Consider the following 27133-nt stretch of genomic DNA (forward strand, 5'->3'; position numbering starts at 1 on the left):
TAATCTTTTGATCGCCCCCCCCAGACGTTAACCCCTTCCCAACCAGTGTCATTTAGTACAGTGACAGTGTATAGTATTATACCTGATCCCTGTATTAGTGTCACCGGTGATGTCAGTGTCAGTTGCTCCTCAGTGTCAGTTAGTGTCAGATTTCCCGCCGCATTATCACAGTCCCACTATAATGCCGCGTACACACGACCGGACTTTCCGGCAGACTAGGTCCGAAGGGATTAGTCCATTGGACAATCCGATCGCGTGTGGGCTAGTCCGATCTTTTTTTTTTTTTTTTTTAAACGGGGAAAACCGCGCTGCACCGTCTGTGTGCTGGTCCGACGGACCAAATACGACGCAAAGGAAGCTATTGGCTACTGGCTATTGAACTTCCTTCTTTAGTCCCGTCTTACGTCATCACGTTCAAAATGAACGGACTTTCGAACGGACTTAGTCCATTTGTGTGTGGCCAAGTCCACCGAAAGTCAGTCGGGAAGACCGCCGGACCTAGTCTGCCGGAAAGTCCGGTCCTGTGTATGTGGCATAAGTCTCTGATCTCCGCCATTACTAGTATAAAAATAAATAAAAATTCCAGTATATATATATATACTTTTTATTGTAGACGGTATAAAATTCACACAAACCAATTAAAATACTCATATTGGGATTTTTTTTTTATTTTTATTTATTACCAAAGACATGTAGCTGAATACGTTTTGTCAAAGTTTATGAAGAAATTAGATTTTTTTTTATTATTAGATACGTTTTATAACAGAAATACATTATATATATATATATATATATATATATATATATATATATATATATATATATATATATATATAATTTTTTATTTTTATTTATTTTTAGATATTTTTTTTTTGGGGCTTTTTTTGTTTATTTAGAAAATTATAACAAAATTATAACAAACCCCAATGGTATATACCACCAAAATATACCACCAAATATACCACCAAAAGAAAGCTTTATTTGTTTGTATTTTGAATACAGCGTTACACCTCGAGGGTTGTGCGGGACCCCCCGATGTACAGGAAGACAGGACTTCATTGAAGAACATTTCCCTCACTCGGGGCAGGGATACGGCTTCTCCCCGTGTGAGATCTCTGATGTTTGTAAAGCTTGACCTTCCGAGAAAAACATTTCCCGCACTCAGAACATGAATACGGCTTCTCACCCGTGTGCGACATCTGGTGTGCGTCGAGATTCGACTTATCTGAAAAACATTTCCCGCACTGAGGACAGGAATACGGTTTCTCCCCCGTGTGCAACCTCTGATGTCTGCAAAGATGTGACTTCTGTGAAAAACATTTCCCGCACTCAGTACAGCAATATGGCTTCTCACCTGTGTGTGACATCTGGTGTGTATCAAGATGACACTTCGCTGAAAAACATTTCCCGCACTCAGGACAGGAATACGGCTTCTCACCCGTGTGTGATCTCTGATGATAGGAAAGATTGGACTTAACTGAAAAACATTTCCTGCACTCAGAACAGGAATACGGCTTCTCACCCGTGTGTGACCTCTGATGTTTGAGAAGACGCGACTTAACTGAAAAACATTTCCCGCACTCAGGACAGCAATACGGCTTCTCACGCGTGTGTGACCTCTGATGTCTGAGAAGACGCGACTTAACTGAAAAACATTTCCCGCACTCAGCACAGGAATGCGGCTTCTCACCCGTGTGTGATCTCTGATGATAGGAAAGACTGGACTTCTCTAAAAAACATTTCCCACACTTAGGACAGGAATAAGGCTTCTCACCCGTGTGCAACCTCTGATGTCTATCAAGATTCGACTTCAATGAAAAACATTTCCCACACTCAGGACAGGAATACGGCTTCTCACCCGTGTGAGACCTCTGATGTCTGAGAAGAAGAGACTTAATTGAAAAACATTTCCCACACTCAGGACAGGAATGTGGCTTCTCACCTCTATGACATTTTTTATGCATATTAAGACTAGATTTAGAACGGAAACTCTTTCCGCACTCAGTACAGGAAAGCCTCTTGTCTGTTGGAAGGACGGCACCGTCCCGCACAGTCTGAGGTTCCTCAGGATAAGAGGAATACGATGGTCCGGCACCGTCCCGCACAGTCTGAGGTTCCTCAGGATAAGAGGAATACGATGGTCCGGCACCGTCCCGCACAGTCTGAGGTTCCTCGGGATAAGAGGAATACGATGGTCTGGCACCGTCCCGCACAGTCTGAGGTTCCTCGGGATAAGAGGAATACGATGGTCCGGCACCGTCCCGCACAGTCTGAGGTTCCTCGGGATGAGAGGAATACGATGGTCCAGCACCGTCCCGCACAGTCTGAGGTTCCTCAGGATAAGAGGAATACGATGGTCCGGCACCGTCCCGCACAGTCTGAGGTTCCTCAGGATAAGAGGAATACGATGGTCCGGCACCGTCCCGCACAGTCTGAGGTTCCTCGGGATAAGAGGAATACGATGGTCCGGCACCGTCCCACACAGTCTGAGGTTCCTCGGGATAAGAGGAATACGATGGTCCGGCACCGTCCCGCACAGTCTGAGGTTCCTCAGGATAAGATGAATACGATGGTCGGGCACCGTCCCACACAGTCTGAGGTTCCTCGGGATAAGAGGAATACGATGGTCCGGCACCGTCCCACACAGTCTGAGGTTCCTCGGGATAAGAGGAATACGATGGTCCGGCACCGTCCCGCACAGTCTGAGGTTCCTCGGGATAAGAGGAATACGATGGTCCGGCACCGTCCCGCACAGTCTGAGGTTCCTCAGGATAAGAGGAATACGATGGTCCATCTACACTGTGTGGTGCCGGATGGACATTTGAGGTAGTCGGGTTTTCTCCTGGACTATACTGTGTGATGTCCTCATCTTCTACTTTACAGTCTGGAGACAAAGTGAGACAATCCTCTGAGGTTTTCCTCATCTCCCGTCCATCTACTAAAATAGAAATACAAAGATTATTACTAGACATCAGCTGATTGGTTCCCCTAAACCAGGACTCCGCCCACATCAGGCAGCTTTGTCTCTGAGGATCTTACAATTCCCCCCTCAAGGTAACTAGTAAATGGCTCCTCTGATCTCCTACCAGATCATTTCTTTATTCATGGACCTTAGTCAGAGAGGGAGGAAACAACGAGAACTGTCTTCTATAGGAGTGACAGTGATGAGGGGATTATAGGACGAGTGTCCCCTCCCCCTCTATCACTCATTGTCATCTTCCCAACACAAGAAGTCCTGCACTTCCTTATTTAGTCCATGATTTAGTCATGAATAACAGCGGGGCTGAGCCCCACCAGAGGTCAGAGAGTGAGGATGGGGGGAGAACAACCAAGATGAAGACTGGACTGATCCTGAAGACCCCCATCATTGGGTTATTGACTCCTCCCTCATTATCACTTTCTGTTTAAGGTTCCAAAGTCTGAGGATGTTATCACATTATTATCACCATGTAAAAGTCTGTCCTCATCACATCATCCGATATAAAATGTCCAGCTGGTAGGAAATGGGGGTAACAAAAGAGAATACATATTATGTGTATATATAGCAGTGGGGGGAGGGGAGAGAGTAGAAGTCAGGACTATGTAATGTACAACATATTGTATAAGATACAACAGATAGGACTATATAGTATCAGAATGATGTAATGTACAATATAGAGTATATAGTGCAGGGGTCAGGAGTATGTCATGTACAATATAAATGATATAGTGAAGGGTCAGGATTCATAATATTGGTGTTCAGAAATCAGTGGAAACATAAATGTTTACTGGAGACAGTGACTTGGGTCTGAGACTATACAGACATATCCCTCCACCCGGGAACAGCAAGGAAAGAAAACAGAGCAAGTGACCCCAGGAGAATTGCAAAGATAGAGATCCTGCTATACCTGGGCATGGGGCAGAAGACCCAAGACACATACCACTGGTGCCTAGGTTGAGCAATGCCTATAGTGAGAGTCAACATTCTGCTGATCCCCAGAATCTCCATAAATCCAGTCTAGATACATAAATTGTGTCGGCAGCACAGAGAAGGAAGATTATCGGAGAGAAATCCAGGAATACAGGACGGGGAACACAGCTCAGGAAAGTGACCAGGGGATTACAGTCTGATATCACCCAGCCCCCGCCCTACTCTGGACCAATCAGTGAGCAGTATGGGTGGAGGAATGGATTTAGTGTTAATGACCCACCTGTGCTGATCTCTGTAGGAGTGTCCTCCTCTATAAATGTCCCCGTTATTCCATCCTCCTCCATAGACTGCTGATCATCCCTCACACACCTCTCTTCTTCTTCTTCTTCTGATTTCACCTCAAATTCTATATCCATTGGATCTCCACTCTAAACCAAGAAAATGAGAGAGAAAATCATCTGTAAGATAAGAGCTTTAATATTGTGACATCACATAAAAAATCCACACATTGTCTCTGTAAGTGAATGTTCTAGATTCTCCGTCCCACCAACCTTGTAACAGTGGGGGATGGTGTGACCTTCCTGTGTGGAATCCCGGGAATACAGAGGACGGGGACATCTCTCTGGTGGGTTTCTGGTATTAGGCGGCTCCATCATATTCTTGTGTCCTTCTGAAAACTCCTCCATAACCCCATACTCCTCATCCTCCTCTTTATACTCTTCTTTGACAAAAATATTATCATCTCCGAGGTTTCCAATCTGCAATATATTATAAAACATTTATTGTAACACACATGCTTGTGCATAATGTATAACTACCAGTGATTGTTCATCACCTACCTGATGATGGTGGGGGATGGTGTGACCTTCCTGTGTGGAATCCCGGGAATACAGAGGACGGGGACATCTCTCTGGTGGGTTTCCAGTATGTGGCCTCATCATGAAATCCTTATACAGATCTGCGTTTCCTTCAAAAAACTCCTTCATCGCCCAATACTGCTCATCCGCCATTTTAAACTCTTCTTGAGCATCAACTTCAGAATCTCTCGGGTTTCCACTCTGAATATATGATAAAAATGACATCAATGGTAACAATGCAGATAATGTACAGATCCTAATGATACTATCAGTGATTGTTCCTCATCTACCTGATAATGGTGGGGGATGGTGTGATCTTCCTGTGTGGAATCCCGGGAATACAGAGGACGGGGACATCTCTCTGGTGGGTTTCTGTTACTTGATTTCTCCCTCATGATGTCCTTCAGAAAGCGGCTTCATCACACCATACTCCTCATCCTCCTCTTTTTTACTCTTATTTAACAACAATATTATCATCCCCGATGTTTCCACTCTGAATATATAATAAAACATTTGTTCTATCAAACATGTTTGTGTATAATTCCTATCGGTGATTGTTACCCATCTACCTGATCATGGTGGGGGATGGTGTGAATGAATATCTGAGACTTGGATCAATATGGAAAAATTTGTTTTCAGGACATTCTTTCTACAAATTATATTGTCCCTCTTTCTTCCTATTTGAATCTTCTAAAATAAAGACATACATATTCCCATCCCCCACTACTAATAAAAGTCATATAGTCCGTTAGTATAGCCTGATTGTGAAGGAATCTAATGTACATACTGAATCAAAAAATGTCTATTTGCTTATGTGTATACATGTTTCTATGCAACTCCTTACTTATTATGTAGTATACAGATTGACTTCTCCATTCGGAGTTAAGATGGCGTCTATACCCTACATCCCCCGCGTTAGAAGAATGCATATGAGATAAGAGAACCAGCTTCAACCGAACTTCAAGCATCAAGTTTCTCCATTTCTCTTGTATTTTAACCAATGAGATGTACCTATTAGACTGACACAGCAATGACGTATCTTTCTGTATAAAATATGAACATCGCCCAGAAATAAACCAGAAGTTAGAAGTAACCGAGCTGAACGTGTCTCAGAGAGTGTTTACTTCTAATGTGCATGCACGTTTATACTTTTTAATTAGAAACAGCAGCAGATAAGAACTACAATCTAGTTCAAGGTTATCTATTTCAACTGGCGCTGACAACGTGGGGGCTCCAGGCTGCAATCAAAGGGAGACCGCTAGGGCTGAAACAACTAATCGATTATTAAATTAATCAATTAATATTTTCATAATCGATTAATCGGTCAGTAACAAAATGGGGTTAAAGTTAATGACTCTGATGATATTTACCAGATTGACCCTTTAACAGTATCTCTCTCCTCTAATAGTATATACAGTATATGTCCTCTAACAGTATATACAGTATATCTCCTCTAATAGTATACCCCCTCTAATAGCATATACAGTATATCCCCTCTAATAGTATATGCAGTATATAGCCTATAATAGTATATACAGTACATCTCTCTAGTATATACATTATATCTCTCCTCTAATAGTATATAGCCTATAATAGTATATACAGTACATCTCTTCTAATATATACAGTATATCTCTCTAGTATATACATTATATCTCTCCTCTAATAGTATATAGCCTATAATAGTATATACAGTATATCTCCTCTAATAGTATATACAGTATATATCCCCTCTAATATATACAGTATATCTCTTCTGTTTGTTATTCTCAGAGTGGATACGATATTTTGCTCCCTAACCACATAGTTGGTTATTTATATTTACCACTGCATATAGAGATATTTAAGAATAAATTGCCTTTTTTAAAACTTTACATATTAACTAAATTAGACACCACACCTTTTTTTAAGGTTATTAACCGATTAATCGAAAAACAATAATCGGCCAACTAATCGATTATGAAAATAATCGTTAGTTGCAGCCCTAGAGACCGCTTTCCAGGACCAAACAGCTGGCCAAATCAGAGCAAGGGGGGTTAAGCGCACAGCCCTAAACAGTACGGTAAGCATATTTATCCTTACCACTGTACGACTTCTCTGGTTGGGCCGGTTGATTTTGTCTCGTTGGCTCCTTTAGATTGTCCAAAGAGGCAGGCAACTTATTTCTCGCCTGGGGCTGTTTTAACGAACCTGCCAATGGTTTTCTGCTGTATTATCTGTTCAGTGTCTGTCATTCTGAAGGACTGCAAATCAGCAGACTGAAAGTGCAGCTGCAGGTGTGTTTCCATCCTCACCCCTAGATGAGCTGTCTGCCTCTAGCGGTGGGGTGGAATTCTGCAGCTGTTTATGGACAGGTTACTCGGGGTTGACTGTGTAGGACCTCTGAGGGTTTTCTCAGCTGCTGGAATTTGGCAGCCTTGCAAATGTCTTTAACCTCCCTGGCGGTACGATTATTTCGGATTTTAGGTGCTAAAAGCGGTACAATTATTTTGCATGAAAATTTGGCGTTTATTTTGCATGAAAATTTGGCGTTTTATATTGTAGTCCTGTAATTCTTAGGAATAACTCTCTTAAATCTGTCCAAACCAGAGTCTAGCAGACATCCCGGGTATAATAAAGTTTGAAAAATGAAATCATAAATTATAATATAATAAATAACTGTACCAAATAATAATATAACAATAATAAAAAATTATTCAATAATGTAATCAAATCAAAAACACAGAAATTTGCTCAGTTGCAGAATTGTCACTGTCATTACTTTTCAGTATTTGATGACAGATCTCCCCACAAATCGCTATCCCTTAATTCTGCGAGTGATTCTAATTTATTATCGCTATTTTCTAGCTGGTCTAAAACCATTTTTGATGTAAAGGGACAGTTTTGGTTGCTATGGACAATCTCCAGTTTCCAGGCATAAAGAACAGTTTTTATAATATAAAACTGCATGCAGGACACTGGGCAGAACACTAGGGGCAAAGGGGATGTGAAATAATTACATACAGCAATGTAATCTGTAAGATTACATTATACTGTATGTATACTGTGTGTTTCACTTTTTGAATTTGGCGCCGATCTCCGTCCCCGTGCGTCGCAACACTGGCAGGGAACGGAGATCAGCTCCATGATAGATCGAGTGAGCGAGACACGGCTCGCTCGTACAGCAGGGAGACAACGCTGGATCCGAGGGAGAAGGTAAGTAAACCTCCTCCTGGATCCAGCGACGCGGTCCCGAGTCTGGCTCAGGGTTACCGCTAATGGTACAAAAATTCCACCCCAAGCCAGACTCGGGAAAACCGTCAGGGGGGATAAATGGTTTTCTCAGGTGAGCTTCTCCTGAGGGTTTTCTCAGCTGCTGGAATTTGGCAGTCTGAATGAAGACTTGCTGGAATTTGGCAATCTTGCAACTCAGGTGAGCTGCTCCTGAGGGTTTTCTCAGCTGCTGGAATTTGGCAGTCTAAATGAAGACTTGCTGGAATTTGGCAATCTTGCAACTCAGGTGAGCTGCTCCTGAGGGTTATCTCAGCTGCCGGAGCTTTGCAGTTCAAAAACCGGCAGGTGTAACATCTTGTCCTGAGTGTATTTGTGGATTACTGTTTTCCATACACGAGGAGGGTTGGGGGTTGGTGAAGGTGAGAGAAGGTGGCTACCTGAAGGATCGGTTGGGCCATGAGCCACTGCTCCCCACCACCCTTGACATGCAAGTTTTGAGATTAAACGTAGATTACCCGGTGAAAGGGGGGTTTGGGCAGACCCTCGAAGAGATACAACAGAGAACCATGCAGGAGGGTTATCAAGCTAGCAGTTGTCCTCACTCGCCCCTCAAACCGTCAGCCGAGACTGCTGTAGATGAGCAGGACAGAGTTAAAGACCTTGGTTACGTGTTGGGAGGCCCAAAGAGAGGAGGGGGAGATCGGTCAGAAAAACACTAAGCCGGAGAAAGGAATGCTAGCTTGTGATATTGTGAAGAGGAGAGAGAGCAGTGAAGCAGTTAAAAGGTTGTCCAAAATAGCGAAGGTTTGTGATTTGAAAGACTGTGTTGCTAGACTACAAGCAGAGGAATGGCGTGTGCTGATAAGAGAACAAAGGGGCGCTCTGTGTGATAACGGCTTATTGGATGTGGCAGAAGCTTGGTACAGGACGGCAAGGGCATTGCACAAAGAGGGTTGGATAGAAGAGGAAATCAAGAAAGATGCCAATTGTACTATGTATGTGTATCACAGAGTTGATAATGTGCCTGTACCGCCCCCATATACAAAAAACTGGAACAAAGGAGAGGGACATCCCTGCCATCCGCCTTACGTACACTCCCTTCTCACCACCCCAACCCAAGCACAACCCACTGTGACAACTCCCGATGGCAGCCATCTTGGTGCACCCAGGCCCTCACGTCAGACCCAGCTCAGTGCACTTACGCCTGGCGGCCATCTTTGTACACCCGCTAGGCCCAACCACGGCCTATAACCAGTTCTTCCTGCCTTAAAACCAGGATGGTTCCTACCATACACCTGTCTTCCCCAATACGGAAGCACTGCCTTCACAGACCGGATATGTTAATGATGAAGAAGCGTCCAAGTGGGAAGACCAACAACAGGCAGCAAGGCCATCTGCTGATTTAACCCTCAATCCAGCTCTGGACTCACAGTTTCGAGAGGATCTCAAACATATGCTGGTAACCATAAGGAACAGTGCCCCTACCCTGCCCCAACACCAGTCTTGGTTACCAGAAGGGGCACCGGTGATGTATGTCGCTTTTACCCCTTGACATGCAGCGACCTTAGTGACAAGTCTGCCTGACCCGGAGAAATATTCAATGCCCTTCTACCGCAGGATAGTGCAGATACAAGAAACTTACTCAGCTGTCTGGAGAGACTTGATCAGCCTATGCCAAATTAAAAGCAGGACATGTCTTTTGGCCGGTCATGCAGATGACCTTCAATGATGCCTGCCTGACAAGTGCCACTTCCTACACCTCAGGCGTGGAGTTCTGTGCACAACTCCGCGACTGGGCAAAAGATAAATTGGAAGATCAGACTATCATAACCCAAGATATTGCCCAAGATAACGTGGAGTCTGTTAAGTATCATGCTAGACTCATAAAGGCTTGCTCCCCTATCCTTGGAAGACTCATCTGCTTTGTGTTCTCTGCCTCTCCTGATGACACTTCATGAAGCAATAACTCCAAGTTCAATACCGCAGGAAGTACTTGACAGAATCCCTGTGTGCCTATGATCCACAGGACTGGAAGACAACTGTCACTTAAAGGTGCCACCAGTTTCAGTCAAGTTCAAAGAGGGCGCATCATTGCCCTGGAAACCACAATACCCCCCCTTAAAGTTAGCCCAATCTGCAGCTATTTCGAAGCATGTCAAGGCCCTCATGTCAAATGGAGCCCTGATACCCTGCGCATCTCCATGCAACACACCTCTGTTCTCTAGGAAGAAGAGAATCCCTAAAAGAGAACCAGCTACTTGCGGGGGTGTCCCTGACTGCAAAGTACCTCACAGTGGTGGACCTTGCAAACGCTCTCTTCAGTGTCCACCCTCACCCCTCCTGCTGGTACCTTTTGCATTCACCCACGAAAACAACAACATACCTAGACAGTTATGCCACAAGGGGCACAGAACTCTCCAAGCCAGTTTGCAAAGCTATGGCTATCATCCTTGACACATAACAAGATGATTGCCCGGAAGTGATTCTCCTCCAATATGTTGATGGCTTTCTCCTCTGTGCAGCTGACTTACCCACTGTCGAAGTCACCTCAGAAAGCCTGTTGTGCTATCTTGCCAAACAGGGTTGCAAAGCCTCAAAGCCCAAATTGCAGTGGTGCTCAACATCTGTCATTTTCCTTGGACACTGTCTTGTCCCATGGGACAAGACACCTCCCTGAAGACAGGTTGAAAGCAATCTCTGACGTCCCACTGCCACAAGGCCAGAAGCCCCTCATGCCTTCCTTGGACTAATTTTCTATTGCAGAGTATGGATTCCAGAAGGCTCCCTACTGATGCAACCTTTGTATAATGCTCTGAAATCAGACCCCTTCCAGATGTCTCCTGAAGCAATATCCAACTTTTAGGCCCTCAAGCGTGCCATCTCTGGCACTAGGGCTCCCAGACTACGACAAAACATTCAAGCCCTTTGTATCCGAATGTCTGGGACATGCTGCAGGTGTACTCACCCAATCACACGGCACCTGCCTACGCCCCATAAGATATTATTCCTGTCGGCTGGATGTGATAGCAAGAGGAGGCCCATTGTGTCTGCAAGCTGTCTTTGCTGCACAAGCCTTGTTTGACAAAACTTCGGACACTGTTTCGTTCTGCTTGCTCCCCATGACATTGCTCCCATACTCAACCAAGATCCAGCCGAAACATCTGTCCACTGCCAGACACTTGAGACTCCTGTGTTCCCTCCTACTGGACAGCATTACTCTATTACGTTGTCAAACATTGAACCCTACCACCCTTCTTCCACTTCTCAAGGGGGGGGAGGAGGAGGAGTCGAGTCTTGACTTGTCATCCCATGACTGCATCAAACTAATGTGGCTGCAGGATCCAGGTCATCACTGAAAACTCGTTTCTTCAAACTGAAACCTTACCACCGGTGATGTCTGCACAGGTGGCAGAGCTGCAAGCACTTACTACAGCATGTAAATTGGCAAAAGGAAAAAGAGCCAACATTCATACGGACTCAAGATATGCTTTCAGCGGTGCCCATGATTTTGGTGTTATCTGGAAGGACAGGGGGTTCCTGACGGCTGCAGGAACATCTGTGAAACACAACTTAGCCATCAAGGACTTGATGGATGCCCTGCTTCTCCCAACCCAAGTGACTATTCTAAAAGTAAAGCACACAACAAACTCAACTCGAAGGAAGCTCGAGGCAATCATCTAGCCGATTCAGCTGCCAAACAGACAGCCAGTGGTCTACAGGAAATAGACAGCAGGGTGGTAGAAGAAGACCAACCTGTGCTTATCCTACAGACTCACCCAGTGGACAGAGTTTATCTGAAAGCAGCAAGATAAGAAGGAAAGCTGGAAAACGGAGAGGAGCAACTCTCACAGATGGACTATTCGAGTGCAACAAGAAGCCTTGTCTACCCAGGAGTATGTACCCAGCCATGGTGCAATGGGCAAATGGAGCTGCCCACTTGACAAAGACTATGAACTCTCTTATCAAGAACTATGTAGCTCCAGGAGTTACTACATTGACCAACAACTTCTGCAGATCATGCACTATCTGCGACAAATGTAACCCAAAACGTACAGAAAAGGCACAGAAGAAGCACTTGGCGAAAGCCCTATACCCCTTCCAGAGGATACAAATTGATCACTCCCAAATGCCAAGGAGTCGAAGATTCGAATACGCCCTAGTGGAGGTGGACATGACTGCCAGGACCACAGCTAAGAAACTACTGAGTGAGATAGTATGTAGATTTGAGGTCCCAGAGGTGATAGAGAGCAATCAGGCCCAGCCTTCACAGCAACCCTTACAAAAGAGATTTGGGCAGCACTGGGGGTTCAGTTGGCTCTACACACCCCTTACCACCCTCAAAGTAGCGGGAAGGTAGAAATTTTGTTTGGTTCAGCCCCCAGACTTGGCTGTTACTCCCCACTGTCATGGTTATGCAGTGATCTTCCTGTGTTTGCTTACCTCCCCTCATGTGTTCAGACTAAGAGGCTAGCCACTTCCACCTGGTGTTTTTTATAACCTCTCCTCTAAGCATGGCTCCACCCCGGGCCCTATCAGGGAGCCCTATATTAACCTGTGCACTGCAGGCCATCAGTGCTGATCAACCATTGTGTATTCCTTTGTGTGTTTGCCTTCCTGTTACCTGCCGTGTGCTCTTCTGTTGTTCCGTTACCGACTTTGGCGTGTCTTTGACTATCCCTGTTTGCCTGTGATCCTGACCTTTTGGCGTGTCCCTGACTATTTCTGTCTGCTTGTGGCCCCGACCTTGGCTTTGTCCCTCACCATCCCTATCCTCCTGTTGCCTACTGTGGGTGTGAGCTGGGGGTCGCGACCTGGAGCCAGTTGCAGCCAAGTCCATCCTCACCACTCGAGGCTCTGGTGAACACCTGCTGGCTCTTAGACTCCGCGCCCCAGGGAATCTTACGCTCTAACCCCGGTGGGACCTGTCTCCCGTCCGCAGCAGTCAGCCATAGGGTCCACAACCTTGCGGTGCACTCCTGATCCCTACGGTGTGCATCTGTCACCTCGCCTCTAGGTGACCTGACACCCACAACAGTTACAGTTGCAATCTGATGTGTTGACTAATAATGTAACCGCCTTATCACGAGAATTAACCCAAATGCATGTTCAGGTGTTTTCTTCCATTCCAGATCCTGAATTAGATACAGGAACACACCAACTACTGCCTGGAGATTGGGGGCTGGTAAAGAAATTTGTGAGAAAACATTCTCTTGAACCCAGATATGATGGTCCATTCCAAGTTTTGTTGACCACAGCCACCTCAGTGGAATTGGCCGGGAAGAACACCTGAATACACGCCTCCCACTGCAAGAAAGCTCCAACCCATGAGGACAAGATCCCGCCCACTTCATGACGACCATGCTGCATATCCTTTTCCTGTTTGGTCTAGGGGGGAGGCCCAGGATGTGGCCATCACAAAAAAATGATAACATAATTACATTTTGGTATAACTCTTCAGGTACACATGTGAGCACCTTTACCTTTGATTACTGTGACATAGTACCTTGTCCGTTTGACACTTTCATGGCAATGCCATTGGTACAGTGACATCCCTGATGGTAAGGATATATATGTGTGTTTTACAGATAGTTACTGGGGACAGAATTGTGGTTCCTGGGAGGGACAGTGGGTTGGAACATTGGACCAGATTAGAGGGTATCTGGACCGGTGAATGTGCCCTTGAAAAGGTCATTATGCCCCTCCATATCCTAGCAGAAGATACTCCTGATACATACACTGACCCAGCACACAGTCAGAGGAGGAAGCGAGCAGCTCTCTCCGGAAGCTTTGACCCTCATTTGTACATGTCATAGGCCAAGGGGGGTCCCTGATGAATTCAAATCCAGGGATCAGGTAAAAGTTGGTTTTGAGTCTTTGATCCCCATAATAAATGTAAACAAGAATGTAGATTGGATCAATTACATAAACTACAACCAACAAAGATTCGTGAATTGCACTAAAGATGCCCTCCAGGGAATTGCTGACCAGTTAGCCCCCCACTTCCTACATGACATTCCAGAACCGGATGGCCTAAGACATGGTGTTAGCTGAGAAAGGAAGTGTCTGTAAAATGATAGGAAAAACGGGGACCTGTTGCACCTACATTCCTGATAATACCGGCCCAAATGGTAAAGTAACTTTAGCTATAAAGAAATTAGAAGATTTGTCATTGGAGTTGAAGAAGAACTCCGGTATTACAGACCCATGGGATCAATATTTTAGCTGGATGAGTGGGTGGTAGAAGGTGCTCGCCCAGATAGGGGTAACGGTACTAATAATCCTGGTTCTTTTAGCCCCGATTGTATGCTGTATTCTACCTTTCGTAAAGAAATTAATGAGCAAGGCTGTAAACAACAGCACACCTACATTTCTCCACCAAGAAGAGGACCCTCTTATGATGGAGGATGACAAACCCTTCACTCCTCTACAGTCACTAACTGTCCATAATCTCACAATCCTCTAGGGTTATAGGGATAGATAGCACCTGATTGCCCTTCTCCAGCTGTATCGAGGGGAGTAGTGAACTAGTTGCTGCCTAACTCTATATACAGCTTAAAAAGAGTTGCTGAGGAGAATGGGCCAGGTGAGGAGGACCTTTAGATGAGGGACAGAAGAAAATAGCCATTTTAGGGGGGACTGTGAAGGAATGTAATGTACATAATGATAATCAGAAAATGTCTATTTGCTTATGTGTATACATGTTCCTTACTTATTATGTAGTATACAGATTGGCTCTCTGTTTGGAACTAAAGATGGTGTCTGAACCCTACATCCCCCGCGTTAGAAGAATGCATATGAGATAAGAGAACCAGCTTCAACCAAACTTCAAGCATCAAGTTTCTCCATTTCTCTTGTATTTTAACCAATGAGATGTACCTATCAGACTAACATAGCAATGACGTCTCTTTCTGTCTAAAATATTGACACTGCCCACAAATAAATCAGAAGTTAGAAGTAACCGAGCTGAACGTGTCTCAGAGAGTGTTTACTTCTAATGCGTATGCACATTTATACATTGTAATTAGAAACAGCAGCAGATAACCTTGAACTAGATTGTAGTTCTTATCCATTTCATGATGAGGTGAGAAGGTGATTGGTGGGAAAGGTGACACACCAACAAAATGTTAAGACAATGTTCCATCCCCGTAACTGAAGGAACGTTCTGATCCTGAAGGGATTGCCTGTGTGGTGTAATAACCACTTAAGGACCGCCTGACGCCAATATACATTGGCAGAATGGCACGGCTGGGCACAAGCACGTACCTGTACGTGGCTCTTTAAGTGCCCAGCCGTGGGTCGGGAGCGCGCCGCCGGCGGTGCGCTCCCGACCCAGTCCTGAGCTCCGTGACCGCGGGACCAGCAGACCCGATCGCCGCTGGTGTCCCGCGATCGGGTCACAGAGCTGAAGAACCAGGAGAGGTCTGTGTAAACAAACCTCTCCCCGTGCTCCCCTATGTGGCTGGCATGGCTGGGCACAAGCACGTACCTGTATGTGGCTCTTTAAGTGCCCAGCCGTGGGTCGGGAGCGCGCTGCCGGCGGTGCGCTCCCGACCCAGTCCTGAGCTCCGTGACCGTGGCCGCGGGACCAGCAGACCCGATCGCCGCTGGTGTCCCGCAATCAGGTCACAGAGCTGAAGAACCAGGAGAGGTCTGTGTAAACAAACCTCTCCCCGTGCTTCCCTGTGTGGCTGTCACCGATCGTCTGTTCCCTTTTATAGGGAAAGACGATCAGTCACGTCACATGCCAGGCCACGCCCCCTACAGTAAAAAAAAAAAAAACACATAACGTCACACACAACCCCTACACTGTCCCCTAGTGGTTAACTCCTTCACTGCCAGTGTCATTTACACAGGAATCAGTGCATTTAAATAGCACTGATTGCTATATAAATGACAATGGTCCCAAAAATGTGTCAAAAATGTCCGATGTGTCCGCCATAATCTCGCAGTCACAATAAAAATCGCTGTTCGCCGCCATTATTAGTAAAAAAAAAAAAAAATTAATAAAAATGCTATAAAACTATCCCCTATTTTGTAAACGCTATAACTTTTGCGCAAACCAATCAATAATCGCTAATTGTGATTTTTTTTTTTAACCAAAAATATGTAGAAGAATACGTATCGGCTTATACTGAGGAGAAAAAAAATGTTTTTTTATATATTTTTTGGGGATATTTATTATAGCAAAAAGTAAAAAATATTGCATTTTTTTCAAAATTGTTGCTCTATTTTTGTTTATAGCGCAAAAAATAAAAACCGTAGAGGTGATCAAATACCACCAAAAAGAAAGCTCTATTTGTGGGGGGAAAAAAAAAGGACGTCAATTTTGTTTGGGAGCCACGTCGCACGACCGCGCAATTGTCAGTTAAAGCGACGCAGTGCCGAATCGCAAAAAGGGGCTCGGTCCTTTGGCTGCATATTGGTCCAGGTCTTAAGTGGATAATTACCCGTTGTAGGCCATGTATGGTCAGGATGGTCATTGTCTCGTCTATTTATTGTCAGTTTTGTTTGTTTAGAGGAACAAATTACTAGAATTTATCTCCAAAATGAAGGAAATGTTGCGGCCCCATAGGTGAGGAAATGTTCTGATACTGAAAGGGTTAATCTAGGTCTCCACACTATATATGTGTGTATCATCATCTGCTGGAGATAAAAGATGTCACAGCGACTATGGAGGAAGAGGACGGAACATGACGGGGGGGTTACTGGGTGTAAATAGAAAATAAGATCTTATTACCTCCTTTTCTGCCATTTCCAGCAATGTCTCCTCTCTACTTCCTCTGGACTGACCTCTAACCTGGAACTTCCTGTCTGCACCTGACATCACTTCCTGTCTAGGTAGAAGTGAGATCACCACCTTGTGGAGCTCAGAGGAAAATGCAGTGTCTCAAAGTACGAACACGACCTTATCCCTTTCATGACTAAGCCTATTTTTGGAATTTGGTGTTTACGTTAAAATCCATAATTAAAATCCATATTTTTTGCTAGAAAATTACTTGGAACCCCCAAACATTATATATATTTTTTTAGCAGAGACTCTAGAGAATAAAACCTCCCACGGCTTCCAATACCACCTCTATGCTGACGACACCCAAATCTATCTCTCTACCCCTCAGCTCACTCCCTCTGTCTCCTCACGTATCACTAATTTACTATCAGATATATCAGTCTGGATGTCACACCACTTCCTCAAAATCAATCTATCCAAAACCGAACTTATAATTTTTCCTCCGCCATATGCCCCTTCCCCTGATCTCACTGTCAAAATCGATGGCACAACCATAAGCCCATCCCCTCACGCCAAGATTCTAGGTGTAGTCTTGGACTCTGAACTCTCCTTCAAACAACACATCCAATCACTGTCCAAATCTTGCCGCCTCAACCTCCGCAACATCTCCAAAATACGCCCCTTTCTAACCAATGAGACAACAAAGCTCTTAATTCACTCGCTGGTCATCTCTCGCCTTGACTACTGCAACTGCCTTCTCATTGGCTTACCTCTACATAGTCTAGCACCTCTTCAATCCATTATGAATGCCGCTGCCAGACTCATCCACCTTTCCAATCGCTCGGTGTCTGCTACTCCTCTCTGTCAATCCCTCCACTGGCTTCCGCTCAGCCAAAGAATTAAATTCAAAATACTAACAATTACATACAAAGCTATCCACAACTCTGCCCCCAGCTACATCACTGGCTTAGTCTCTAAATACCAACCTACTCGTCCTCTTCGTTCCTCTCAAGACCTCCTGCTCTCTAGCTCCCTCATCACCTCCTCCCATACTCGCCTCCAGGACTTTTCCAAAGCCTCCCCAATCCTATGGAATGCCCTACCCCAATCTGTCCGCTTATCTCCTACTTTATTAGCTTTTAGACGATCCCTGAAAACACTTCTCTTCAGAGAAGCCTACCCCACCCACACCTAACTGTATTTTCATTTTCTCCATCAGCTCATCCCCCCCACAGTTAAAACCTTTTGTTTCAACTTGACCCTCCCTTCTAGATTGTAAGCTCTAACGAGCAGGGCCCTCTGATCCCTCCTGTATCGATTTGTATTGTAAGTGTACTGTCTGCCCTCATATTGTAAAGCGCTGCGCAAACTGTTGGCGCTATATAAATCCTGAATAATAATAATAATAATAATAATAAAACGGCGATTGTTGCAATATTTTATGTCACACGGTATTTGCGCAGTGGTGTTTTAAACGCAACTTTTTGGGAAAAGGGACACTTTCATGAATAAAAAAAAAAAAAAAACAGTCAAATTAGCCCAATTTTTTTCCGTAATGTGAAAGATAATGTTACGCCGAGTAAATAGATACCAAACATGTCACACTTTATAATCGCACGCACTTGTAGATTGACAACAAAGTACGGTACCTAAAAATCTCAATAGGCGACGCTTTAAAAAAATTTTGCGGTTACCAGGTTAGCGTTACAGAGGAGCTCTAGTGCTAGAATTATTGCTCTCGCTCTGACGATCGCGGCGATACCTCACATGTGTGATTTGAACACCGTTTACATACACGGGCGCGACTTCCGTATGCGTTTTCTTTGCTTCGCGAGCTCGCAGGGACAGCGGGCGCTTTAAAAAAAAAATTTTTATTTTTTTATTTATTTTATTTATTTTAAAATAACTAAATTGTTTTAAAAAAAAAAAAAAAAAAATTGATCACTTTTATTGCTGTCACAAGGAATGTAAACATCCCTTGTGACAGTAATAGGTGATGACAGGTACTCTTTATGGAGGGATCGGGGGTCTAAAAGACCCCCCACCCCTCCTTTACACTTCAATGTATTCAGATCGCCGAAAACGGCGATTCTGAATACCGGATATTTTTTTAAAACCGGCGCCATTGGCAGCCGAGTAAACGGGAAGTGACGTCATGATGTCGCTTCCGTGTTTACGATGAGGAGACTGGAACGAAGCCGATTACGGCTTCGTTCATGTTCCTCCCCGGCAGCCGGAGGCGTCGGATCTCTGATCGGTGCTCCCGATCGAGCGGGAGCACCGGTAACAGCAGCGAGAGGCGGCGGGAGGGGGGGGCGTCCCCTCCCGCTCCTCCGGCATAACACCCGAGCGGCTTTTAGCCACATCGGTTGTTATGCCCGGATAGCCAATCGCCTGCTGCAAAAAACGGTAGCGGGATGATGCCTGCAGGTGCGGGCATCATCCCGGTATAACCCCTGGAAGCCGAGTACGCATATCTGAGTACGCTCGGCGGGAAAGGGTTATAGAAGGGGGTCACCTCCACTCCCAACAAGGTGGAGAGAAATATACATATGATATTCTTAGATTGTAAGCTCTAACGAGCCGAGCCCTTGTTTGCCCCCTTTTCAATATGGCCGCTATGCTCTCTCTCTCTCACCAAGGATGAGGTAAGTGGGTGGAGAGAGACACATGTGGCAGAAAGAGAACACGGAATGTGTAAGTGCTGCAGTTCCTCCTCTCTGAGACATACATAGAGACTGTTAATGATTTCATGTTCCTGTCCGGAAAATACTTTATGTTGGACGGTTCAGTGAATGTTATTTCTTCAATACATGGACTTTCAAATACAAAGCTGTGTGGATTACCGTCTATGTGGAGATACATTTCTCAGTTGGGATTTCACTTGCTATTCACAAGCCCCAATTGAGTGGAGGCACTGCGCATGTTAGAGATCCTGTACCGATCACACAGATTATGAAGACTCTGCTCCTAAATACTCTACAGGAGCCGTCGCCATATCTCAAGAGCCGCAGAGTGTGAAAAGAATAGCGCTACAAACGACATTGCCAAAAGTATTGAGACACCTGCCTTTACACACACACACACGAACTTTAATGGCATCCCAGTCTGTAGCAGGGGAGGGCTGGCAGCCTTAGGTCTGGTGGGGGAGGGGGGAGGGGGGGGGGGGGAAGGGGGGGGGCAAGTCCAGTCAAGTGGCCCATTGAACAAGCGGCTAGATGGACTCACATGCCAGCTCTCAGCAGGACCCACAGGCCATGGCCAGAAGGACCCACAGGCCATGGCGAGCTCTCAGCAGGACCCACAGACCATGACCAAAAGGACCGACAGGCCATGGCCAGAAGGACCCACAGGCCATGGCCAGCTCTCAGCAGGACCCACAGGCCATGACCAAAAGGACCGACAGGCCATGGCCAGAAGGACCCACAGGCCATGGCCAGCTCTCAGCAGGACCCACAGGCCATGACCAAAAGGACCGACAGGCCATGGCCAGAAGGACCCACAGGCCATGGCCAGCTCTCAGCAGGACCCACAGGCCATGGCCAGTTCCCAGCAGGACTTACAGGGCATGGCCAGAAGGACCCACAGGCCATGGCCAGCTCTCAGCAGGACCCACAGACCATGGCGAGCTCCCAGCAGGACCCACAGGCCATGGCCAAAAGGACCCACAGGCCATGGCCAGCTCTCAGCACGACCCACAGACCATGGCCAGCTCTCAGCAGGACCCACAGACCATGGTGAGCTCCCAGCAGGACCCACAGGCCATGGCCAGTTCCCAGCAGGACTTACAGGCCATGGCCAGCACAGAACCTGACAGCCAGCCAGTGTTGAGGGCTATTTCCTATTTTGAGTTTACTGGGTGGGCAGGGGTAAATGGGGGGGGTGGGATGTGGGGGGGGGGGGGTCAGGGTTTCTCACCACAACGATGCTGGTGGCAACTCAGCCTCCGGGGGGGGTGATAACAACTTCAAGTTGCAGCCAGCGCCCCGGTCTCTGCCTGCCTTCAGACCAAGGACTCCGGGACTTGTAGTGGAAAAGTAAGCTGCTCTCAGACAGTTATTTCTTCTTCTCTCTGTGACTGTCTCTCTAAAAACTTCAAGTTGCCGCCATCCAGCGCCCAGCCTGAGCCAGTCACAGACATCCCAACCTGCAAAAACTAATTTCAGGCAGGTGCCACAGCCTTACCAGTGCCAATTAAATGCAGCCTATCAGTGTCCATTCATGCCACCTCATCAGTGCCTACCAGTGCAGCCTATCAGTGTCCTTCAGTGCCCCATCATCAGTGCAGCCCATTAGTGTCACCTCATCAGTGTCCATCACTGCAGCCTATCAGTGTCCATCAGTGCAGCCTAGGAGATCGCCCAGCTCTCACGGGTGTTTCGGGAGCCGGTGTCCTATCATATATGGTCCCCCATCGGATAGTGTCTGCTGTGTACTGCGCATGCGCAGTACACAGCACACACAGATTCAGAAAATAGCCGAGGATGAACGGCGCCTGCGCTGTGAGTCCAGGTTCTAGCCCCACCATCCAAGTGGACATAGAGTTGGAATATAAAAAAGCCGAGCGCAGCGAGGCCGAGCCGTGGCGAGTGAAGCTCGCCCTTGAGGGGCCCTTTAATTTTCACAACCCTATGTCCGCTTGGATGGGGGGGGCTACCACCTCCACTCACGGCACAGGCGCCATTCATCTTCGGAGATTTTCTGAAGCTTCTACTGCATGCGCAGTACGGGGCGGACACTATATGATGGCAGGACACTATCTGCCAGAACACCGGCAGCCAAATGTAGGAGACTTGGGCTGTCTGCAGTGCCACGACGTGCGTGACCCGCCACACGCCACGCCTCTGAAGAGTCAGTCTCTGGGAGTTGTAGTTTCTGGCCGCTGCTCAGTTCTCGCCACCCACCCATGGACTCGAGCGCGGCCCCGGACTACAACTCCCTGAATGAAGCATGGGAGAAACACAGCCAATCGGTCAAATTCCAGCACAAATAAATGTCAGCAGCCATTTTGAATATAAGTTAGGCAGCCTGGTGGGAATTTTCCACCCTGTCCCACGGCCCAGCCCCACCGTTTGCAGCTATAACAGCTTCAACTCTTCTGGGAAGGCCGTCCACAAGGTTTAGGAGTGTCTCTATGGGAATGTTTGACCATTCTTCCAGAAGCACATTTGTGAGGTCAGGCACTGATGTTGGACGAGAAGGTCTGGCTCGCAGTCTCCACTCCAATTTATCCCAAAGGGTGGGGCCAACTCAATATTGGACCCTATAGACTAAGACTGGGGTGTCATTAAAGTTCATGTGCGTGTAAAAGCAGGTGTCCCAATACTTTTGGTAATATAGTGTATGTGGTATCGTTGCAATCGTCAGGAGCAGGAGAATTTATTTGCGGTTGTTCTTCGGTGGAAGGTTATGGTTGTAACGAGAAATATACAGCTACATTCCAAAAAAAGTGTTTTTTTTTGCTATTTTGGGCCAGTTCTCCTTTGATAATAAAAATAAATAAATCAGGATACATCAATCACCATTTACCACCAAATGAAAGCCCAATTTGTCCTGAAACTAACGCGGTATAATCCACCTGGAGGCACAAAGTAGTTGTGATGATATGTACGGATTTACTAACACATGTCAAAGTTGCAAAATTGTGCTTAGGCATGAACATTTGTTTTACCCTTAGGTGTGAAGGAGATAACAAAGTGATTTCCTATGACTGTCAGCCCCATCTAGTGGCCTTAATGAGGTATCTCTCCTGAACTACCTAAAATTCCACATTATGGCCACTAGATGGAGCCAATGATCATAGGAAACCACTTTATGAAATAAAATACGACCAGAATTTGTCATAGTACGGCGAATGCTCATCGCGCCTCAATATTTTTAAGCTAGAACTTTAAATGTTTATTACATATAGATAGTCTGGTTGAAAAAAGACACAAGTCCATCTAGTTCAATCAATAGAAAAAAAAAGTTTACACCACAAAATGTACCAATGAGAGGTAAGGACTCCATTTTTATTTTTCTTCTGCTATCAATGGCCGACACGGTACAACACTTCATCCATGTCTTTGGTGATCTCTGATCTCCTTATCAACTGTTTCTTCCATGATGAAGATCAGCCATGGAGTATATCTGAGGTGTATATCAGGGTGTGCTTCTTCCCCCCACATGTCCAGCAACATTCATATACAAGACATTTCCCGCACTCACTAATACACCTCATGGGTTGTGTGGGACCCCCTGATGTACAGGAAGACAGGACTTCATTCCCTCACTCAGGACAGGAATATGACTTCTCCCTCATGTGAGACCTCCGATGTCTGAGAAGAAGCGACTTGACTAAAAAACATTTCCCACACTCTGGACAGGAATACGGCTTCTCACCTGTGTGTGATTTCTGATGATAGGAAAGACTGGACTCATGTGAAAAACATTTCCCGCACTCAGAACAGGAATACGGCTTCTCACCCGTGTGCAACCTCTGATGTCTGAGAAGACACAACTTAACTGAAAAACATTTCCCGCACTCAGTACAGCAATATGGCTTCTCACCTGTGTGTGACATCTGGTGTGTATCAAGATGCCACTTCGCTGAAAAACATTTCCCGCACTCAGGACAGGAATACGGCTTCTCACCCGTGTGTGATCTCTGATGTGTATCAAGATTCGATTTCAATGAAAAACATTTCCCACACTCAGGACAGGAATATGGCTTCTCACCTGTGTGTGACCTCTGATGATAGGAAAGATGTGACTTATCTGAAAAACATTTCCCACACTCAGGACAGGAATACGGCTTCTCACCTGTGTGTGACCTCTGATGTTTGAGAAGACGCGACTTAACTGAAAAACATTTCCCGCACTCAGAACAGGAATACGGCTTCTCACCCGTGTGTGATCTCTGATGATAGGAAAGACTGGACTTATCTGAAAAACATTTCCCACACTTAGGACAGGAATACGGCTTCTCACCCGTGTGCGACCTCTGATGTCTGTCAAGATTCGACTTAACTGAAAAACATTTCCCGCACTCAGGACAGCAATACGGCTTCTCACCCGTATGAGACAATTGATGTCTGAGAAGACGCGACTTAACTGAAAACCATTTCCCGCACTCAGCACAGGAATGCGGCTTCTCACCCGTGTGTGATCTCTGATGATAGGAAAGACTGGACTTCTCTAAAAAACATTTCCCACACTTAGGACAGGAATAAGGCTTCTCACCCGTGTGCAACATCAGATGTCTATCAAGATTCGACTTCAATGAAAAACATTTCCCACACTCAGGACAGGAATACGGCTTCTCACCCGTGTGAGATCTCTGATGTCTGAGAAGAAGAGACTTAATTGAAAAACATTTCCCGCACTCAGGACAGGAATGTGGCTTCTCACCTCTATGACATTTTTTATGCATATTAAGACTAGATTTAGAACGGAAACTCTTTCCGCACTCAGTACAGGAAAGCCTCTTGTCTGTTGGAAGGACGGCACCGTCCCGCACAGTCTGAGGTTCCTCGGGATAAGAGGAATACGATGGTCCGGCACCGTCCCGCACAGTCTGAGGTTCCTCGGGATAAGAGGAATACGATGGTCCGGCACCGTCCCGCACAGTCTGAGGTTCCTCGGGATAAGAGGAATACGATGGTCCGGCACCGTCCCGCACAGTCTGAGGTTCCTCAGGATAAGAGGAATACGATGGTGCGGCACCGTCCCGCACAGTCTGAGGTTCCTCGGGATAAGAGGAATACGATGGTCCGGCACCGTCCCGCACAGTCTGAGGTTCCTCGGGATAAGAGGAATACGATGGTCCGGCCCCGTCCCGCACAGTCTGAGGTTCCTCGGGATAAGAGGAATACGATGGTCCGGCACCGTCCCGCACAGTCTGAGGTTCCTCGGGATAAGAGGAATACGATGGTCCGGCACCGTCCCGCACAGTCTGAGGTTCCTCAGGATAAGAGGAATACGATGGTGCGGCACCGTCCCGCACAGTCTGAGGTTCCTCGGGATAAGAGGAATACGATGGTCCGGCACCGTCCCGCACAGTCTGAGGTTCCTCGGGATAAGAGGAATACGATGGTCCGGCCCCGTCCCGCACAGTCTGAGGTTCCTCGGGATAAGAGGAATACGATGGTCCATCTACACTGTGTGGTGCCGGATGGACATTTGAGGTAGTCGGGTTTTCTCCTGGACTATACTGTGTGATGTCCTCATCTTCTACTTTACAGTCTGGAGACAAAGTGAGACAATCCTCTGAGGTTTTCCTCATCTCCCGTCCATCTACTAAAATACAAATACAAAGATTATTACTAGACATCAGCTGATTGGTTCCCATAAACCAGGACTCCGCCCACATCAGGCAGCTTTGTCTCTGAGGATCTTACAATTCCCCCCTCAAGATAACTAGTAAATGGGTCCTCTGATCTCCTACCAGATCATTTCTTTTTTCATGGACCTTAGTCAGAGAGGGAGGAAACAACGAGAACTGTCTTCTATAGGAGTGACAGTGATGAGGGGATTATAGGACGAGTGTCCCCTCCCCCTCTATCACTCATTGTCATCTTCCCAACACAAGAAGTCCTGCACTTCCTTATTTAGTCCATGATTTAGTCATGAATAACAGCGGGGCTGAGCCCCACCAGAGGTCAGAGAGTGAGGATGGGGGGAGAACAACCAAGATGAAGACTGGACTGATCCTGAAGACCCCCATCATTGGGTTATTGACTCCTCCCCCATTATCACTTTCTGATTAAGGTTCCAAAGTCTGAGGATGTTATCACATTATTATCACCATGTAAAAGTCTGTCCTCCAATCACATCATCCGATATAAAATGTGCAGCTGGTAGGAAATGGGTGTAACAAAAGAGAATACATATTATGTGTATATATAGCAGTGGGGGGAGGGGAGAGAGTAGAAGTCAGGACTATGTAATGTACAACATATTGTATAAGATACAACAGATAGGACTATATAGTATCAGAATGATGTAATGTACAATATAGAGTATATAGTGAAGGGGTCAGGAGTATGTAATATAAATGATATAGTGAAGGGTCAGGATTCATAATATTGGTGTTCAGAAATCAGTGGAAACATAAATGTTTACTGGAGACAGTGACTTGGGTCTGAGACTATACAGACATATCCCTCCACCCGGGAACAGCAAGGAAAGAAAACAGAGCAAGTGACCCCAGGAGAATTGCAGAGATAGAGATCCTGCTATACCCTGGCATGGGGCAGAAGACCCAAGACACATACCACTGGTGCCTAGGTGGAGCAATGCCTATAGTGAGAGTCAACATTTTCCTGATCCCCAGAATCTCCATAAATCCAGTCTAGATACATAAATTGTGTCGGCAGCACAGAGAAGGAAGATTATCGGAGAGAAATCCAGGAATACAGGACGGGGAACACAGCTCAGGAAAGTGACCAGGGGATTACAGGCTGATATCACCCAGCCCCCGCCCTACTCTGGACCAATCAGTGAGCAGTATGGGTGGAGGAATGGATTTAGTGTTAATGACCCACCTGTGCTGATCTCTGTAGGAGTGTCCTCCTCTATAAATGTCCCCGTTATTCCATCCTCCTCCATAGACTGCTGATCATCCCTCACATACCTCTCTTCTTCTTCTTCTGATTTCACCTCAAATTCTATATCCATTGGATCTCCACTCTAAACCAAGAAAATGAGAGAGAAAATCATCTGTAAGATAAGAGCTTTAATATTGTGACATCACATAAAAAATCCACACATTGTCTCTGTAAGTGAATGTTCTAGATTCTCCGTCCCACCAACCTTGTAACAGTGGGGGATGGTGTGATCTTCCTGTGTGGAATCCCGGGAATACAGAGGACGGGGACATCTCTCTGGTGGGTTTCTGTAGCTGGATGTCTCCACCATGGTGTCCTGGTACAGATCTTTGTGTTCTTCTGGAAACTCCTCCATCACCCCATCCTCATCATCCTCCTCTTTTATCTCTTCTTTAACCTCAACTTTAGGATCTCTCAGGTTTCCACTCTGAATATATAATAAAAATGACATCAATGGTAACAATGCAGATAATGTACAGATCCTAATGATACTATCAGTGATTGTTCCTCACCTACCTGATGATGGTGGGGGATGGTGTGATCTTCCTGTGTGGAATCCCGGGAATACAGAGGACGGGGACATCTCTCTGGTGGGTTTCTGTTATTAGGCGGCTCCATCATATCCTTGTGTCCTGAAAGCTCCTTCATTACACCATATTCCTTGTCCTCTTGCTTGTCCTCTTCTTTAATAACATTATTATAATCCTCAAGGTTTCCACTCTGAATATATAATAAAACATTTATTGTAACAAACATGATTGTGTATAAATCATAACTACTAATAAATGTGATATGGCGATTTTTACCTACCTCACTTATACGCTTAATGATACATCAA

At 45.9% G+C, this 27133-nt stretch overlaps 1 protein-coding gene across 1 annotated transcript; it reads right to left on the reverse strand.

Annotated features, from left to right (window-relative positions):
- Positions 1-959: 959 nt before the first annotated feature.
- LOC143955490 (uncharacterized) lies at positions 960-26172 on the reverse strand. The gene is made up of 6 exons (XM_077465528.1): positions 22980-26172; positions 16718-16867; positions 4750-4968; positions 4462-4668; positions 4191-4338; positions 960-2938 (listed from the first exon to the last, which is right to left on the reverse strand). Exons 1-6 carry the CDS (start codon positions 25056-25058, stop codon positions 1056-1058), a joined length of 4686 nt encoding a protein of 1561 aa, XP_077321654.1. The 5' UTR covers positions 25059-26172; the 3' UTR covers positions 960-1055.
- Positions 26173-27133: the final 961 nt, after the last annotated feature.

Source organism: Lithobates pipiens, unplaced genomic scaffold (genome assembly GCF_037356315.1).
Source record: "Lithobates pipiens isolate NorthernLeopardFrog02 unplaced genomic scaffold, aLitPip1_a1.2 Scaffold_35, whole genome shotgun sequence".
In the NCBI taxonomy this organism is placed as follows: domain Eukaryota; kingdom Metazoa; phylum Chordata; class Amphibia; order Anura; family Ranidae; genus Lithobates; species Lithobates pipiens.